Source organism: Neomonachus schauinslandi, chromosome 5 (assembly GCF_002201575.2).
Source record: "Neomonachus schauinslandi chromosome 5, ASM220157v2, whole genome shotgun sequence".
Taxonomy (NCBI): domain Eukaryota; kingdom Metazoa; phylum Chordata; class Mammalia; order Carnivora; family Phocidae; genus Neomonachus; species Neomonachus schauinslandi.
In genome coordinates this window covers 94,617,640-94,637,121 of record NC_058407.1, presented here as the reverse complement: position 1 = coordinate 94,637,121, position 19,482 = coordinate 94,617,640, and the positions used below count along the sequence as shown (strand labels likewise).

Below are 19,482 nucleotides of genomic sequence, written 5' to 3'. Positions count from 1 at the left end.
ATATGGTCCTCAAACATTGCTGTGCTCTGCATCTATGGAGAAAAGAGAAACATAGGAAGGTTGTAGGGTTTCCTCAGGAATATTCCCTCAGTTGAGCCTGGACAGCAGAGTGGGCTAGAACAGAGGTTGGCACACTTTTGCTGTGAGGCCACATGGTAAATATTTTGGACATTGCAGGCCATGTGGCTTACATCATAGCTACTCAACTTTTGAAAGCAGCTATTGAAAATAACGTAATGAGCATGGCTCTGTTCCAATAAAAACTTCATTTACAAAAATAGATGTTGGGCTAGACTGTCTGAAGGAAACAAATTAGCTGTGATGTAAAATGTTGCCTCTTAACGATAGCTATCCTACTAACAAACAAGCAAACAACACTTACTGACTTTACTGATAATGGTGTGAATATCTGCTATTGGAGTCTACCTACAGAGTAAGTGCTCTTCTCCACAGTTTTCTCTTTGTGTGAGAATGTGCCCTATGGACTGTCTTGGGTCTAGAAGGAGACTTGTAGAGAATTTTAAATTTAGAAGAAAGTTTAGGGAGTGTAGTTAATGTGGAATGATGGTGGTCCTGGCGTGTGACCTCTTAACTACGCTGCAGGGGGCGATGTACTCAGCAATGGCCGACTCATCTGAAAGAATTGTTGGATGAAAGGAGAGAAAAAAAAAGATATCTATAAACTGGAGCCCATATTAAGTTTGTTCACTTTACTTTTGAAGAAAAGTACATCATATCAGGATTGTCAGAACTGCATAAATACACAAGTGTTGAACAGGATAGTTAAAATATCTATATTCTAACACTCATTTGTCATAAACTGCTTTTTCTTGTTACATTATCTTTTTATGTGTATTACATTCTCTATGTCTCTAAACTATTTGAGAGCAGGGACCAAATGTTATCTTTCTTTTTAAATTTCTAAGTTTCTGACTCCATAGATACTGATAAATTTGTTCCGTTCATAGTTTCTACACTATGTATCTCAGAGCAAAGAGACAAATAGATGTACTACTGACTGAATGGACTAAAACTAGGATCTACTGTAACAACAGAATCCATTTCTTGGCTCTGGGTTGAGATTCTTTAGTTGCTTCAGTTTCCTTTGACTTACCTGTCTCATAGTAATCATAGACTTTAATAGTCACTGGCTTGAGGTCTCTTACTGGGATGTCTTGCAGAACCATGAAGGAAAAGCTGAGTGTCTGATTTGTTACCTAAGAGGAAAAGTGGGAGTAATGAACAGGCTAGAAAACCTCCTTCCCTCTTCCTTGAGTAAATTATATTCTTTATGGTTCTCAGATTCTTATGCACTAGTGTCTTTTAGGTGAGCAAACATTTATGGATGACAAGATGGGTTTTATTTTTTTATTTTTAAAAATATTTATTCAGTTATTTTAGAGAGAGAGAGAGAAAGAGAGAGTGCGTGTGAGCAGGGGGAGGGGCAGAGGGAGAGGGAGAGTCCCAACCAGACTCCCCACTGAGCCTGAAGCGCAGTGAGGGGCTGGATCTCATGACCCTGAGATCACGACCTGAGCCACCCAGGTGCTCCCAAGATCTGCTTTAAACAAAACTTTGGAAACACTTTACCATGAACAAAATTCCCCTGATTTTCTCTTAAACAACTGAGACAATCCATATTCTCTTGTAGTCTTCTGTATGAGATTAACTCTCTGGGCCCATGGGAATGGTTTCTAAGATGCAGAGACTTGGCTTTGTACCATTTGTAATTATTAAACTAGTCTTTTTGTGTGCTTAGATAAATCACTCCCTTTGCTTTATAGTCAGATTTGAAGATATTCATGAGGTCTACATTTTATATTCTCTTATATAGTGATATATTAGAATGTTTACAGTATCATTGATCAACCACGATGTGGTATATTTATTCTTTTGCGGGAGGTCTTTAAAATAACAGACACAATAAACCTTTTGTTCTAGTTCATAGAAATTCTCATTTTCCAATTTTAACATAATAAAAGAGAACAAAAGACTCCATGGGTCTAAAAGGAGATTTTTATTCTCTTAGAATAAAGGAACTTTCTGGAAGAGGGCTATTAATTACCGCTTTCCTCATACTACTTATTTTCTAGTGAAGAGATTCATTTAAAAAGATCACCAGTATGTATAGTGTCAGCCAAAATGTCAGAGCTCTTACCTGTTCCACATAAATGAGGACATGGTTATTGCTTACTTCTCTCCTGCTCACATGGCTGGATTTTTCAAGCTGAGGAAAATTAGAAAATTTAAAAAGTTAGAAAATGAGAGCAGATTGTAGTAAGGGACAAATGTCCAAATGATGTCAGGAGTAGGATTCCTATAAATCATTTTCATGGTTAAATAGCCAGGGTACATTAAAGATATAAAAGATGGGTGAGGGGGAAGAATCAGATTTGGATACAGGCGTCAACATTATCATGTCTTGACTGTGAAAAAATCTTCTGGCTTTCTATGAAGAGATGGTAGCCAGGTATTTTCAGATCAGGCTTTCCACCATGCTTCAGTATCCAGGTAACACATTAGACCCTCTGACATCTGTGATGATTCTAGTTCATATTGACTTTATCATTGCCAAATTTTTTAGAGCATATCAGCCAATGTGGTACTTAATCATAGTCTGTCTTTCTAGCATTGTGATGGTAAAATAACGTTTCATGCCTATGTGCTTTAAATCCCTAACTAGACTGTGGATGGCTCAAGGACAGGGACTCCTCTCGTGTTTCTCTAGTATCATACAAGTCCCTCAGCTTAGAGACAAATAAGCAATTATTGAATTGAATTTTCTGGGTTTGGGAAAAATATTTCGTGAGGCAGGTTGCTATTGATAAGGCTTTGATATTGGTATGGTCTTAGTTTGAAGATACAGAGCGTCCTTTTGTATGAGATCTATTAGGCTTAAAATACACCTACCATTTTTACTGTTGGTTTCAAGGGGATAAAACCAGACACCATCTTCACATCAATAATCACCATATTGGAGACAGAACGGCTCCCTGTGTAACTGTAGTGTCAAAGGAAAAAGGAGTAAGGGCTTTGTATGTGAAAGAAAGCCAGAGTCCGTCTTTTAAGACCTACCATAAATGTGCCTATCATCATGAAGTTTTCTATAACATTATAACTCCTAGAAATCTCTGTTCCTTGGACATGTATGACATTGATGTTTGGAACCCTGAATGTACATCAGATCTATGGCTTACTAAAATCATAGATGTTTAGGTCCCAATCCAAAACTATCAAATCAGAGTCTCTGAGAATGGAGCTTGGTAATCTGCATTCATTAACACATTGCCAATTTTTGGACACTCCATTTATACTATACATTTGTTATTTAGTAGGTATTACTTTTTTATTTTTTTAAAAGATTTATTTATTTATTTGAGAGAGCGAGAATGAGAGAGAGAGAGAGAGTACATGAGAGGGGGGAGGGTTAGAGGGAGAAGCAGGCTCCTCGCTGAGCAGGGAGCCCGATGCGGGACTCGATCCCGGGACTCCAGGATCATGACCTGAGCCGAAGGCAGTCACTTAACTAACTGAGCCACCCAGGCGCCCTACTTTTCTTTCTTTCTTTTTTTTTTTTTTAAAGATTTTATTTGTTTATTTGACAGAGAGCTACACAGCGAGAGAGGGAACACAAGCAGGGGGAGTGGGAGAGGGAGAAGCAGGCTTCCCGCTGAGCAGGGAGCTTGATTGGGGGCTCGATCCCAGGACCCTGGGATCATGACCTGAGCCGAAGGCAGACGCTTAACGACTGAGCCACCCAGGCCAGGCGCCCTACTTTTCTATTTTTGGTTAACTTGAATGCAGCATGTTTCCAGAGAGGCTCCAAAGTGTTGTGAGATCAGATAGACTTATACTTTATACTTTGAATAAATTGATGTTTACTAATTAGGTTGGCTGTCTGAAACATGATTTGTTTTACAATATCAATATCATTAGTTGTAGATACATAGTATTATATGCTGCTATGTTTTCTTAGGATTCCTATAAGTTGTCTTTTTTTTATGAAAATTTATTTATTTATTTTAGGGAGAGAGCATGCACGAGCAGGGGGCAGGGGTGTAGAGGGAGAGAGAATCTGAAGCAGACTCTGTGCCGAGCATGGAGCCTGACACAAGGCTAGATCTCACAACCTCAAGATAATGACCTGAACCAAGAGTCAGATGCTCATCTGACTGAGCCACCCAGGTGCCCCAAATTCCTATAAGTTTTTGATGGGTTATTATAGGGTAATTTCTATATTTTATATTTAATTTATACCTCTATTTAATATTAGCATTTGCTATTTATATATTTGATTAGAAAAATAATAAAATAGAATGTAATTATTCAGAAAAGGTAAGGAAGACAATTCAACCTAAAATAAAAATCTTTGTGGAAAGTAATTTATTCTTCAGCATTGAGTTGAACAAAAATTAGTGTAAAAGTAGGAATTTATTAGAACATTTGAAGAGTCTACATTTTTTTATTTGAAAGTTTAAGACCAAACTTTGCTTTTAAATACTTTTAAAGTATTACTGAGGGGTGCCTGGATGGCTCAGTCGTTAAGCATCAGCCTTCGGCTCAGGTCATGATCCCAGGATCCTGGGATCAAGCCGGGCATCGAGCTCCCTGCTCCGCAGGAAGCCTGCTTCTCCTACTCCCCCTGCTTGTGTTCCCTCTCTTGCTGTCTCCCTCTCTGTCAAAAAATAAATAAAAAAATCTTAAAAAAATAAAGTATTACTGAAACTTTAAGACAAAAAAATTGCTAGAGAAAAGGATCACTCTGTAATGATACAAGGCTAACTTCATTAGTAGATATATCAATTTTAAATTACATTCACCTAACAGCAAACGTTCCAAATATATTCTTAATTACTGAAGGTTCCAGGTAGCTTTTAGACTCAGCATTAGGTGGTTCAGTCGGAAGTCTTACCTGACATTCAGTGAGATCTGGAAGCTGGTGTGAACTTTGGGTGCATCACAAGTATGGGGTACAGTCTGTACCTTCAAGGCAAATGGGGAGTCCTCCTTCTCTGGAAGAATATTGTATTTCATGGATGTCTGTGGAACAGCAAGCACAGCATCAGTCTCTCTCCTTACCTGGGGCTCCTCACTTTTCCATCATTCAACTTCTCCCGATTTGCCCTTCATTTGTCCAAGAAAGAGAGATCAGAGCTCCCTTTTCATTTGATAAGGTTAAAATTTCAAGAGTCTCACCTGAAGATACACACATCTGTCACTGTTATGGAATATTCCCCAGGCAGCTCTGGCAATGAGACCTGATACAGCAACAGGAGGTTGCTGTCGTCCACTTGGAGATTTGTGACAAATGCCTGTGAATTCTGGATGGTCACCTGGGCAGCTTTCTCAGTCCTGGTGAAGGTGGCTGTTCCATATCTGGTTAAAGCCTGGAGAGCCACCACTGTGTGCTGGAAAAGACAAGTGGAGAACCCACCCCCACAGAGTAAGTTTTTGGTAGCAGGGATTTTCCCCCAAAGTCTGTGTTGGTTACCACAAGGGGAGGCTGGCTTTTTCCCCGTGAAGTATACACCTACTCATTGTTTTTCCCTCTTCTCTACCTTCAGGCATCATCAAAGTTATGCTATTGTTTCTGCAAATGAAATACAAGATTATTGATGCCAATTAGCCTTGCCATTTATTTTCCCTTATATTGATTTTGTCCTAAGGGATTATTCTCTCTATCTGGAAGTTGCAGGCTGCTCTTTCTTATCAAGAGTCCTCTTGGCTGTATCTTTTAAAAATTGGGTTGAGGGGCGCCTGGGCGGCTCAGTTGTTAAGCGTCTGCCTTCGGCTCAGGTCATGATCCCAAGGTCCTGGGATCGAGCCCCGCATTGGGCTCCCTGCTCTGGGGAAGGCTGCTTCTCCCTCTCCCTCTCCCCCTGCTTGTGTTCCTGCTCTAGCTGTCTCTCTCTGTCAAATAAATAAAATCTAAAAAAAAAAAATTGGGTTGAAAATTAGCAAGTTAGGAAAAAGAGTGACTGGTGTTAATGTAGATAGAAGAGTGAGAGAAATTGGTGATGAGTGGTGATATGAGACAGTTGAACTTTCCCAACTCTCTTTTCCTTTTTTATACAGCTCATTTTCATTCCCTGCACCTAATTTCTCTGAAAAAGAGAAGTTTTACTATGTCCATCCTAAATATTGAAAGAGGATTGTAGGAGCAAAAACCCAGACTCTCTGGATGTTTAGCACAAAAGGAAAATTCCAAGAACTTCAGCTTTGAAAAAAAAATCAGTTTAAAGGAGAAGTCAGAAGGGAGTTCACCGGGCAGGTAGAAAGGATTGGAGAGCCTGAACAGGACTTCTCAATCATTCTATGAAGATCAACGTGAACTCTACTTGGTCCACTTTCCTTTTAATCGTACAATTTTCTGGCTCACCTTAGAGGATTTCTTGTTGGAAGAATCCTACAGATGTAGTCTGGAGCCTAGAACACTGATTCTTTTTTTTTTTTTTAAGATTTATTTTATTTATTTGAGGTGGGGGAGGGGCATAGGGAGAGGGAGAGATAATCCTAAGCAGACTTCTGGCTAAGTGCGGAGCCCGATATGGGGCTCGATCTTATGACCCTGAGATCATGACCTGAGCTGAAATCAAGTGTCGGAGGCTCAGGTGACTAGGCCACCCAGGTGCCCCTAGAACACTGATTCTTAACCAAGAACGATTTTACCTTGTCTCAACTGGGAGCAGGGTGTTATTGGCATCTAGTGGAGAGAGAACAGGGGTGCTGCTAAACATCTTAAGGATCCAGGACAGCCCCTCACAACAATAATTATCTGACCCAAAATGTCAAGAGCAGTGATATTCAAAAACCCTAGAGTGTGGCCAATGACCAATGTGTATAAGCTTTGGAGAGGAATGATGTTTATGGTAAGTAGCCAAATTGATAGGATGTTAACATAGGTCTTAGGGAAAAGTGTTTTTGGGGAATGTCTTAGATCTCTTTACTTCATATTCCCACTGTCTTCAAATATCCCTAAATAACTCTCCCAAGATGTAATGGTCTCTTCTCTTTTCCTTGTTAACTGTTGTGTTTTTCAAGCTTTCCCATGTGCCATGTGAATCTAGAGTCTTGAGAAGACTATTTGGGAAACACAGACCTGAGTCAGGAGAAGCCCCCCTGGGAATTCTGTTGCTTTGTGATCCACTCCACCGTGCGCGAGGCGGAAGTCAGCTCCTCTGAGGTCGGGGCAGGCTGGGCCATGAGGTAAGCCAGGAGCACATAGGATGTCATTTCCACCTCAGCTGAGGGAGCCGGGGGTTGGTAAAAATGCCCCACTGGTGCCCTGGGTTTCTGAGGTCGCTCCCAGTGGACTGAGTTATCTTACGGGTGAGAAAAAGGAGAGAATCCTAATTACCAGTAGATGATACGTGAATACACATTTGTATCATATGGAGCTGAAGATAGTGCAGAGAAGTAATGTCCTCTCTGTCATAAGCCCTGCAAATTCACTAACTCACATTTCCATGCTAAAGTTGGCTTAGTCCTGTGGGGATAAGTTGAAGAATGTTGTTGAAGGAGGAAGCATAGAGCATCTTTATCAGTTTCTCAAATATTATTTTAATTGAGTCAGGGGAAGGGAAAAGTGACAGAGAGAGTTCTCTGGAGAGATATTTCCTGGAAACTGAAGAATAAATTGGAATATAAAACTTACCTATTGATCTCAGAGGGCTTTTGTGATAATGTCTGGCAAATAGAGATAAAAACACTTGGAAATGTTATTTCACTTCCTTTAGTATGGTTTTTGGTTGTGCCTCTTTTCATCCAAGTAGGGACACAGATACCATGTGAAGTATATATAAATTAAATTAGAGAGAGCATGAGGGGAGGGGCAGAGGGAGAGGGAGAATCTCAAGCCGACTCCCTGCTGAGTGGGGTGCCTGATATGGGGCTCGATCCCACAAACCTGAGCCGAAATCAAGAGTCAGAAGCTTAACTGACTGAGCCACTCAGACACTCAAGAAAACATTTTTATAAGAGGTGCTCTGATTTCACAATATACGAGTTGGCTAAGGAATTCCAGATGAAGCTTGTTACTTTTGTTGGAAATATAACCCTCCTCTTTTTGTAGTATCAGTGTAAATGAAAGGGGAAATTTTTTACCATTTTCTCTCACCTTCTTTCACAGCTTCCTCATCAAGAGAGTTCAGTATTTCTCTCTTCTTATCCTGGTTTCCCACTAGAGCAAAAGCATAGGCCCACAATGCCTTGGTGTAGCTATGGCTCCCACGTGTCCCCTCCTTTGCTGTGTTCCAGGCAGTCTCCAGGCAGAACAGGGCATTGTGAATAACAGGGTGCTGCAAGGACAAAGAGGTAATGATGCCAGATTAGGGTAAGTAGAGGATGGAGGAAACCCTGAGTTGGATATTGTTCGACAGAAGTCATTCGTGGTTGTCAGCCAGCCAGGTAGACAGCCAGATAGCCACGATATTGAAATTGAAAAAAATGTTTTAAATCTCTTAGCTTTATCGTTAAGTCTTAAAAGAATAAGGCTAGTGAGCCTGTGGTTTTTGGATTAGTTTTGGTACATAGTCCAAGGGCATGGCTAAGCAAGTATAAGTTCCCTTTAGTGGATTAACTGAAGAGCTTATCTAGCTGAGAAATGCCTCAGCATTGAGCAAAAGGAAAGTTGAGACTTGGCTTGTAGTAGGTGGTGTTCCAGACATCAGGCCTGTAGGTTCCATGGTAGGAAATGGGATTGAGGTGAACCTTACAGTGACTGGAAGAGGAATCTCCAGAAGAGCAATAGTAATGTAGGCTGAGAGGGTCATTTCATCTTCTACTCCTCCCTGTGGGGTGGGGGAGAGAGGGAGAGAGAGAGAGGAAATTTTTATTAATTCTACTCTCAAATTTTAGTATATTCTCTACTGCTGTTTCATGGGGACCCTTCTCAGGATCTGTCTCTATTAAGCAAAATAACATCCTCATGCAAAGCACCGTTTCTTTCTCCTCTATAATTTTCAGGTTTAATATTATATTCCTTCCCTGATGCCCTCTCCCACTGCTGGACTTCATCTTTGCAATTTCTCTGTGCCTTCCTTCTCCCCTCACCTTTGGAGGAATGTTAGTATTGGTGTATCATGAGGTTCAGGATAAGTACTCAGAACACCTCGCCTTAATGGCATTGTTGAGGAGTGACCCAGAGCTCCTGAAACAGCCATTGTCCTTCTGCCTTTGGGAGAGCCACATGAGGGCTTGGGTGATGTGTGCTTCATCGATAAAGATGTAGGTTCGAGCCTGGGAAAAAGTCTTCAGTACAAAGGCCGTGGGCCTGAAGGGTGAGGAAGAGTGGGGTGCTGTTTTCCATACAGCACCCTAACACTGTTTCGCACACATAGACTCCTTTTGCCCCCAGTGCACCCTCATGAGAGTCAGTGAGCTATCACTAAGAGTTTGGAGACTATTTCTGTTAACCTGGCAGCTTCCATATTCTTTTTGCTTAGCTACAACATGTTGTTAAATACATTACCAGTCGGTCCCTGCTTCCTAAAGCATTTCTGTGTCACTTTAGAGATTCAGGTGTCTCCTAGTGCTCTTTTTTTTTTTAAAGATTTTATTTATTTATTTGAGAGAGAGAGTGAGAGAGAGAAAGAGCACAGGAGGGGGGAGCGGGAGAGGAAGAAGCAGACTCCCCGCCGAGCAGGGAGCCCGATGCGGGACTCGATCCCGGGACTCCAGGATCATGACCTGAGCCGAAGGCAGTCGCTTAACCAACTGAGCCACCCAGGCGCCCTCTCCTAGTGTTCTTGGGTTGTTATGATATTTGCTCTCACATTCTGGGCTTTCTGTATTTATTTCTTTTTCACAGATTTCTTATCTTCTCTTCTGCAGCTAATACTCTAATGAACTAACTACTTTGAATGTCTTGCTTCAGTAAATATTTCCCTCCACATCACCCAGCCCCTCCACCACTTTCTGGGTCATTGATTTACACTTGTTTTCCTGTGTGGTCAGACTTATTCAAGACAGATAGATACATAGAGAGATAGATGAGCAGATGGACAGACAGGTAGATAGATGGGGTGGATGGATGGATAGACGGATGGATGGAGAGACAGAAGACAGACAGATGGATGGATAAACAGAGAGAGAGAGAGACACACACACACACAGAGTCATCTAGTATAAGGTAGTAAAGTACACTTAGTTTTTCTAGCCCATTTCTAGCATCTCTCAGTGCTGAGAAAAAACTTAAGAGGGAAAATCACTAACTCACAATGGTCCCTTAGGAACATGAGAAAGAAAAGATGCTTGGTGTATTAGATGTAAAAAGATTCAACTTCCAAGTGTTCTCAGTTCTGCCATTTATTAGTTGTTTATACCAGAGACATTTATTTATCCATGCTGAATGTCATTTCCTCCTTTGTAAAAAGAAGTGAATAGCTCTCACTTGACAGGGTTGTTTTAAGAATTAAATAGGCTAATATATGTACGTGCTGTGAATTCATAGTTGAAACTCAGAATAGATTTTCTTTTCTTACCAACTGTTACCTTGGTTCCTTCCATGTTGTTCCCCAAAGGTGCTATAGGAACCATCTTGGTGTTTGTAGTTGAGCTGTCTCTGGTAACCTGGAATGAAAGGTTCAAGTAGTTCAAGAAGTGTTAGAAAAAGGCAGGCCACCCATAGGTGCAGGCTGATGCATCCAGAAGCCACAGACATCGTATGGTCTCTTATCTGACATAGTTTTAGGAACACTATGGATATGTCACAACACAACATCCTATTAAATGGTGGGAAAATTGTCATTTTCACAAAAATCACCATCATTAGCTTAATATCTGGTAATATAATTCAGGTTTAATCGGGAAAAGTCTCAGAGTAACAAAGTAAACTTTTCTTTGACTCACCACTGGTAATATAGCCAAGGGCCTTGGACTTGATCTCTGGAGTCAACCTTTGGGTTTCATTCAGATAGTTCAAGACATAGATGTTAGGAGCAAACAGGACCATGTTTTGTTCTCCACAGCCATAGGGCATCTGGAGGAGATTCTGTATATTGTGCACAGCAGAACCTAGTATGTCACCTAGGGGATGTGAAAGATTAAATGTCAGAGTAATTTCAGCCCCTAAGTAGACCAACATTATTAAAGACAAATTATTTTCATATTTAGAGTCATGGATACCATCATTTAGGCAAGAAGAAATTTATATTTAGAGAGTGAGACTTCCAGAATTCTAATAGAAATAGATGCTATTAATAAATTGAGATTTAAAACACAAATATTGGGGCACCTGGGTGGCTCAGTGAGTTGAGCATCTGACTCTTGGTTTCAGCTCAGGTCATGATCTCAGGGTTGTAAGCCGCGCATCAGACTCCATGCTCAGCGGGGAGTCTGCTTGAAGATTCTCTCCCTCTGCCCCTCCCCCTACTCTCTCTCTCAAATAAATAAATAAATCTTAAAAAAACCCCACAAATACATAGATATATGTATATAGATTCAGATGTATGATGGCTGCTCTTTTGTCCCGAGTTTCCCGGGTGCAAGATGACTCACCCAAAACTGAGAAAGAGGCTCTGGCAGATTCTTTGACCACATTTGGTGGGAGCTTCAGGGATAACTGCTCAGATATTTCAGTACCTTTGGAAACAGACAACCCATATCAAAGTATGACATCTCTTATAGCAATACAATGTAGTGGTTGGGAGGGGGCTTCAGAGCCACACTTACTAGCTCTGTACCTTGGACACATTACTTAACCTCCTCATAGTCTAACTTGCTCATGTGCTGATTCAGTGGAAGAATGCATGTAAAACATGTGTGCATTAGAATAGCCTCTGCAACATGTGAAGTCTGCATACATGTGAGCAGTTATTATTATGGTTATTATTATATTTAGCGGTATTATTATGTCTCCTTCAGGAACCCTGGGTCCGAGGAATAAGGACTCTGGCTTATGATGAGATCACCTTTAATTGTCCAGCTCTTCTTGGCACAGAATGACTTCCAGAGTCCTTTCCCCTCTCACTTTACTATGTTCTGGGTAGCTGTGCATGGTGGCTCTCTCTAAAAGAAGCTTGGGAACTGGTGGGGCATATAGTTCTTTGATCTGATTGTCTAATTCTCTGATTTTATTGTTCTCTGATTTTATACTTTAAAATGGTCCTTCTTGAAAGACAAGAACAGTGTCATATACACTACAAATGTAGAACTAATACTAATGTGGCAAAGTAACTTAAAAGCTACAGTTGTTTCTTAATGATATGATAAAGCCCTAATGTAAAGTGTTTTTTTTTGGCATGAAACATTTTTTTCAGTAAGATGAATACAAAGTGACCCCCATTTCATCATCAACTGTTTTAGAGAATATCACTGTCATTCAATCTTATTATGACTTTGCTGTCTTTCTACCTAGATTATGACACTCTAAGCTACTATATCCTTATTGGTTCATGAGCAGCTCCTGGGCTATGGAGGTAAAGGCTAAATGTGAACTGAGCAAGTATTAGTCTTGTCTGCACCCCTAAGCCACATTTACCCACACTCTTGGGCTCAGTGTCCTCTTGTGTAAAATGCATATAAAGAAATACTTATTGCTATGCCAAATTTAAGGGAACATTCTAAAGATAAAGGGAGATAAAATGTAGGGACATGCATTGTAACTTGACATACATATCCTTGTGGGGCATTATTCTCACTATGATTATGAAGATGGACTCTTTCCAGAAGTGCAAGTCATAGAGTTGAAAGTCTTTTCTTGTTCAATACCTTCAGGCTCAAGTGAAAAAAAAAAAAGAAAAGGGATAAACGTCCAGGTTTTTGAAGGACAACCGCAGATTCATTGCTTTGAAGGGTGGGGTTTACACTAAACAATCTTAACATCCTACTTATTATCAAATTACTATAAATCCATAAAACTCTGAAGAACCATGGAGACCAGCAGAGGAGAAAATGAGAGATAATAAGGAAAGAGAATCAAAGGTACAAAGTGTGAGAAATAAATGAATCTTAGAAGAGATGAAGAAGTCAGGAAAAGGGACTAGCTCTGAAATCATTCATGAGAAAAAGTATTTATGATAAGCTAACAAGGTTAGCTAAAAATTTTACTATAATACTTTTAGGACAGGAAATTCCATTAGTCTTATCAGGTGGATTGTGTGGGTACGGTATTAATTATTCTTTGTTAGCTCAAGAATATGGCCATACTGTTTCTCACTGTTACTATTGTTAGGGTCTCAGAAAAATACTGAAGTGGTCCAGACCGACTTACCTCCACCAACAGGATTTTGACGACTGTTTCTTTTCTCCCAATCTCAGGGACCTCAGCAACCTCATTTCCACACAGCTCTGGGGACTGCACCGCCTCTGCACAGACTGAGAAGTTCACATTCCCTGAAACAAAGAATGTAGAAAAAAAAATGTGCATCCATCTTGATAGCAGTCCAAGCCATCCCTAATAGCTGAAAATGACTTTGTGCTCTGTGATCACCTTGAAGGGCTGCACTTTAAACTTACTACTGGCTGGAATAGGAAATAAAGCTGGAAAAAACTCAAAGCTAGACACTGAGCGATCAGTGCCCAAGTACAGTGACTGTGGGGCCCAAGTGCTCTGGGAGTACTGGGAGGAGACCATTGTGGCTAGAAATCAAAAGAAGAAAAAAAACTAACCCTATGGAATTATATTTGTGTGAAACAAAAAAGCGAATGTGATGTAAGCGGTGTTCAGATACCCACCACCCCTGTTGATTGGAGAACCTTTTGGGGGAATGTCACTCACCCAGAGTTTTAGGAGTTATTGTCCAAGACAGGGTTTGCCGCTCATTTGCACAGATGCAATAGGATTCTTTTCCCTTCTCATTTTGGGATTGTAGGAAGGCTGGAGAAGCTTTCAGTTCCACACTGACCTATCATTTGCAAGGGAGGCAGAGGGAGAGAAATTATCAGAATATGGAGAGACAATGAATGCACAGAATTGGGGCCACATATGAGATGTTGCTCTAAATTGTAACTTGGAAAAAATGATGTCATGTAAGCTCATTCATGCTTTGAGAAGTATGAGAATGGCAATTATATAACTTAAGGATGATTACTTACTAGGAGGATCTGGCCTTTGCATTAGGGTAAATTGGAGAAATCTACAGATGTGGAAGCAGTGGGTAGGAGGGAAAAGCAGCAGTGGTATATTGCCCATGGGAGCACTACCTACTGGTTTCTGCTTGTTGGTTCCTACCTCTCATGTAGATTTTTTCCCTGACTCCCTTCTTTCTTACCTTTTCCCACTTCCTGCAACATTCATCACATGTCTACTATGTACAAGGCATAGCAAATTATGAAGAGTATGTAAGAAGTTCCTGGCCTCGAAGATACTGTGTTATGAAGGGGATAATCTATATGCACAACTGTGACAAAGTTTACAAAGAAATATGTGCTGTCAGAGAAGTTACAAGCATATTGTGGGAGTTTAGAGTTGGGAGTCTTTAAAGAATGACACTCATGGGATTAATAAAACTGAGTTTTGTGTCAGCATCAAGAATTTTCTTGGCAAAAAGCCTATCCCCTGGTAGAGGATGCTGTAAGATTCAGGAAATTTTTAAAAAATGCATGTGATTTTATTTATTCATTTGACAGAGAGAGAGAGAGAGCACAAGCAGGGGGAGCGGCAGAGAGAGAGGGAGAAGCAGGTTCTCCCCTGAGCAGAGAGCCCCACATGGGGCTCAATCCCAGGGCCCTGGGATCATGACCTGAGCCGAAGGGAGACACTTAACCCACTGAGCCACCCAAATAATACAATATATGTTAAAAAAAAGAAGAAGAAGATAGCAGGAAGGGAAGAATGAAGGGGGGGGAAATCGGAGGGGGAGACGAACCATGAGAGATGATGGACTCTGAAAAACAAACTGAGGGTTCTAGAGGGGAGGGGGATGGGAGGATGGGTTACCCTGGTGATGGGTATTAAAGAGGGCACGTTCTGCATGGAGCACTGGGTGTTATACGCAAACATTGAATCATGGAACACTACATCAAAAACTAATGTAATGTATGGTGATTAACATACCAATAAAAAATTTAAAAATGCATGTGATTTGGAGATCCATGATTTCAGTACCTGTAGCTCAAATGTTGTTGTGTTACCTTTCTGATCATGTCCTGCTTGCTTAGCACAAACAATGCTACTGCATAATTCCCAGAATTATCCACAGTCTTGGGAACAGAATCAGGAGCTGAGGGACCGAAGAAGTCTTTGATTCTATCCACCCTTTCAATCTACCTTCATTTTCCTTACCCGGATACATTTGGGAAGGTAGTTGAGGACGGTGGCCTTGAGTGTGAAGGCCTCTCCTCGGTAGGGCATTGTGAGCTCCACAAAGAAGGGCTGGAAGGCTCGGAGGGAGGCGGAAAGAGAGAGACCAAGTCCAGTGTCATTGGACAGGCAGAGGGCCCCTGCCTTCCACTCCGTGATGGTATCAGGAACTGTTACTCCCACTTCAGCCACTCCTGAGGAGCTGGGGAAGATAGAGATGTGAAGAACAGAAAGTGAGCAGGTGAAACATCTCTTCTTAAGTGAGAATCAATATGTGCACATGTGTACACTAGGTTATGTATTGGGAAACTGAGTTGGGAAAACAAAAGGTACTAAATGCTGCCTCTTTCCCTTATCAGCATGTCTGTACCTTAAAGAAAAATATTTGAATGTAATTCAGTTTGGTCCTTAAATTCCCCTCACTGTTGTGTGATCTCATAAATCAGCATACTTAAGAATCATGATCCAAAAAGCAAACCATTACATTTACATAGCTTGATGTGTTTATGTGCATGTTCAAATCTTGTTTATGGAAGGCTCCCCCAATGGCATTAGGCAATCTAGCATTTGGATACTTTTAGTACCCATGTCTGTTTTCTGGCAGTCTCAGGAATAATTCTTTTAGAATTGCTCATCTCTGAGACAATTTTACTAATGAATCCAAATAATAAAAGCATTTTCTTAGGCCCATCCTGAACGGATGAGAGGTTAATATGATTATTTAGAACTTCTCAGAAAGATTATCTTAGAGTTGAAAATGCTGGAGGACCCATGTTCCCTCACCCACAGCAAATGGAGGAGAATGAAGGTACTTACTCCACCACTACCAAATCCCAGATCCAGGTCTCAGGGAAATAAGTCCGTACTGTTTCAGAGATTGGCTCTGGACTTTGCATATTATTTGCGGACATGATATTATATGAGTGAAATTGAGGACTATATGAACTTGCTCTTATACCTGCTATCAAAAATAAGGGAAAATTACAATCTAGTTAAAGAAAAAGCATCCATTCATTTCATGGTACAAGTGTGAGACTTAGAAGAGCAAAGTCTTAATATTCCTGCTCAGATTGTCTCCTAAGAGTTGTAGAACTTTGGAAATAACTTGTTGAGCCCTTATTCTTTGAGCATACAGGAGTCTTCATTAAAGGTAGAAATTCCATGTATCTTAGAGATAGCATAATTCTATATTGAGTGGAGGCTTGTAGGACAAGATAACTTGGAGATGCATTTATGGTTTGTGGGAGAAATAGTGAGTTCTCAAGGTCACAGAGTATTGTTTCCTCCATAAGAAGGGTTGAGCGGAATATGCCAAACTCTCTTTAGACAAAATGTGTTCAATTGTTTGAATTACCAGTGGGGTGAACAGAATTTAATAATATCAACTCTTTATACTATATTGAAGCTTGTAAACTCATTGTTCTCTTGATAACAAGGCTAGAGCATTAGATTTTATTCTCTTTATCTCTTGGGAAGGAGAAATGAAAAATTCAAGATGCCAAAGAGAGACAGTTCCATTTGGTATAGCGCTATAATGGAGACAGAAATTATTTACAAAAGTGAGGGGGGGTAGAGAACTAAACATGAAGGCTTTCTGGTTCTATGTTGTACCTGAAATCATGCTTAATTGAATTTGAGTGAGGCTCTCCATTCAAGTACTCCATCTGATATTTCAGAATTGCCTTTGTGAAAGAATATTTATGAGGAAAAACATTGTCCAGACATTTCCCCTCAATATTTCTCTCAACTGTAAAAAGCATCAATAGTAATTTCTTTAAATAAATATCATACATCTTCTTTCCCTCATGTCCTTCCAAGTGGTAGCCATCTCTATCTCTGCCTTCGGTTTCTCACTGATGTTGCTCTGTTGTCTTTATCTTTACTCTTACATCGAATATGTAAACGGATTATTAGTATTCAAGTTTATCTAAATGGATGATGCATCTAAATAAACTATCTTCCCTTTCCTGCTCCAGATGTCAAAGACCCCTCAACTTCTCCAGCTGTTGCAGTTAACGAACAATGGCTTAATGTGTTATTTTAACTCTATTTACTGGATGATGACGATATTTTCCTTATCATCTCATTCTCAACGTCAGCTTGACTCTCTACTGATTCTTTCACAGTGTTTACATTAAAATTCTATTCTTCCTTATGTCACAACTCATAAACTCTACTGAAATGCCTTTAATTTCCCAAGACAAAATATTATTATTATTATTTTGCTTCTTTTTCCCATCTGATTTCATCAAAATGTGTTGATCCCTGGACACACCCACTTATATTTTATTTCACTGCTGATCACAAAATACTTTCTCCTGGACATTCTGTTCATAGCTGTTAAAGGGCCACTCAATCTAGCTAAGTAATACTTGTATTCATTTTTGACCTTTGCTACTTTCAAGCAAAAAGGTATAAAAACTCAAAACTTAATTTTCTCCTAAATGTAGTATTTAGGTGATCTATATAAGAAACATATTAGATCACTTTACCCACCCCTTCTGAAAATCTTTCCATCTCATGCAGAGTAAACTGTCAAATTCTTACAATGACCTACAAGGCCCTATACAATTTGGCCTCAATTATTCCACTGATCTCACTCTCCCTTGACTCACTCTGTTCTGACCACAATGGTTTCCTTACTTTTAGAATGTTCCAGACAAGCTCTCACCTTAGAGCCTTTGATAGACAGAATAGTGTAGAGGTTAAAAAACATGGATCTGGAGTCAAACAGCCAGATTTGAATCCATCCCCATTCCATATCTAAACTGGCTGTGGCATCTTAATGGGTTGAGTTACTTAGTCTTTCCAGGTTCAGCTTTTCCATTTAAAAATTGGTGAAAACCATAAAAAAGAAATGGACCGACTTATTTCACTTAGCACTATACTCTCTAGCTCCATCCATGTTGTTGCAAATGGCAAGATTTCATTTTTTAAAAATATTTTTTTATTTATTTGTCAGAGAGAGAGAGAGAGAGAGAAAGTGAGAGAGTGTGAGAGTACCAGCAGGGGGAAGCTGCAGGCAGAGGGAGAAGCAGGCCTCCTGCTGAGCAGGGAGCCCAATGTGGGACTCGATCCCAGGACCCTGGGATCATGACCTGAGTGGAAGGCAGATGCTTAACGACTGAGCCACCCAGGCATCCCAAGATTTCATTTTTTAAAATGGATGAATAATATTCCTAAGGCAGTCAGAGAAAGACAAATACTATATGATTTCACTCATATGTGGAATTTAAGAAACAAAACAAACAAGCAAAGGGAAAAAAATAAGAGAGAGACAGACAAACCAAGAAACAGACTCTTAACTATAGAGAACAAACTGATGGTTACCAGAGGGGAGGTGGTTGGGGAGATGAGTGAAATAAGTGATGGGGAGTAAGGAAGGCACTTGTTATGATTAGCACCAGATGATGTATGGAAGTGAGGAAATCAATAAATTCTACACCTGAAACTAATATAACACTGTATGTTAACTAACGAATTAAAATAAAAACTTAAAAGAAAGAAATGGAAATTATGAGGTCATGGAAATTTTAGTTGATGCTGTGGTGATAATCATTTTGCAATATATAAGTTCATCAAGGGGTGCCTAGGTGGCTCAGTGGTTAAGTGTCTGACTCTTGGTTTTGGCTCAGGCCATGACCTCAGGGTCATGAGATTGAGCCCTGCTTGGGGCTCAGCGCTCAGCGCTCAGCAGGGAGCCTACTTGAGATTCTCTCTCTCCCTCTCCCTCTGCCCTGCCCCTCTAAAAAATAAGAGCATCAGATAAGCACACTGTACACCTTAAACTTATATATAATATTATATGTCAGTTACATCTCAATAAAGCCATCTATATTCTATCTCCCTCTCATTGGTCTTCTAAAACAGAGTAAGCACTCTACAGGTATTTTCTATTATTGGTGTTGCTTTCTATGAATGAAATACTCTCCTTCCAGATAGTCTCTTATTTTGTTCTCTTCCTTCAAGTCTTTGCTCAAATTTCACTCTCTTGGTAGGATATTCACTGAACACCTTATTGAAACTTGCAACTCCTTTAGTCTCGATATTCCATTCTCTCTTTTAATTTTTCCCATAGCTTTTGTCATCTTTTAATAGACTATTTAATATACTTGCTTATTTTGTTTACATTCTTTCTGTGTCCATTAGGACATAACCTAAGGTGAAGATTTTTGTTCTCAATATTTGTTATGTCCAGAAAATAGGTAAGTAAGTGTTCAGTGAATATTCATGGAACACAT

The 19,482-nt window shown here is 40.1% G+C and overlaps 1 protein-coding gene across 1 annotated transcript in view; it reads right to left on the bottom strand.

Moving 5' to 3' along the window:
* Positions 1–551: 551 nt before the first annotated feature.
* The window catches only part of LOC110580768 (PZP alpha-2-macroglobulin like), a 46,518-nt gene continuing 27,587 nt past the window's right edge, over positions 552–19,482 (bottom strand). The window contains 19 exon segments of the mRNA XM_044915222.1: positions 552–634; positions 1,115–1,217; positions 2,159–2,227; positions 2,911–3,001; positions 4,913–5,040; positions 5,197–5,216; positions 5,219–5,408; positions 7,096–7,322; positions 8,117–8,297; positions 8,715–8,789; positions 9,115–9,271; positions 10,482–10,569; positions 10,849–11,025; positions 11,497–11,580; positions 12,658–12,715; positions 13,211–13,332; positions 13,718–13,844; positions 15,224–15,443; positions 16,058–16,202. Of these exon segments, the coding sequence (XP_044771157.1) occupies positions 552–634; positions 1,115–1,217; positions 2,159–2,227; positions 2,911–3,001; positions 4,913–5,040; positions 5,197–5,216; positions 5,219–5,408; positions 7,096–7,322; positions 8,117–8,297; positions 8,715–8,789; positions 9,115–9,271; positions 10,482–10,569; positions 10,849–11,025; positions 11,497–11,580; positions 12,658–12,715; positions 13,211–13,332; positions 13,718–13,844; positions 15,224–15,443; positions 16,058–16,202 (2,345 nt within the window).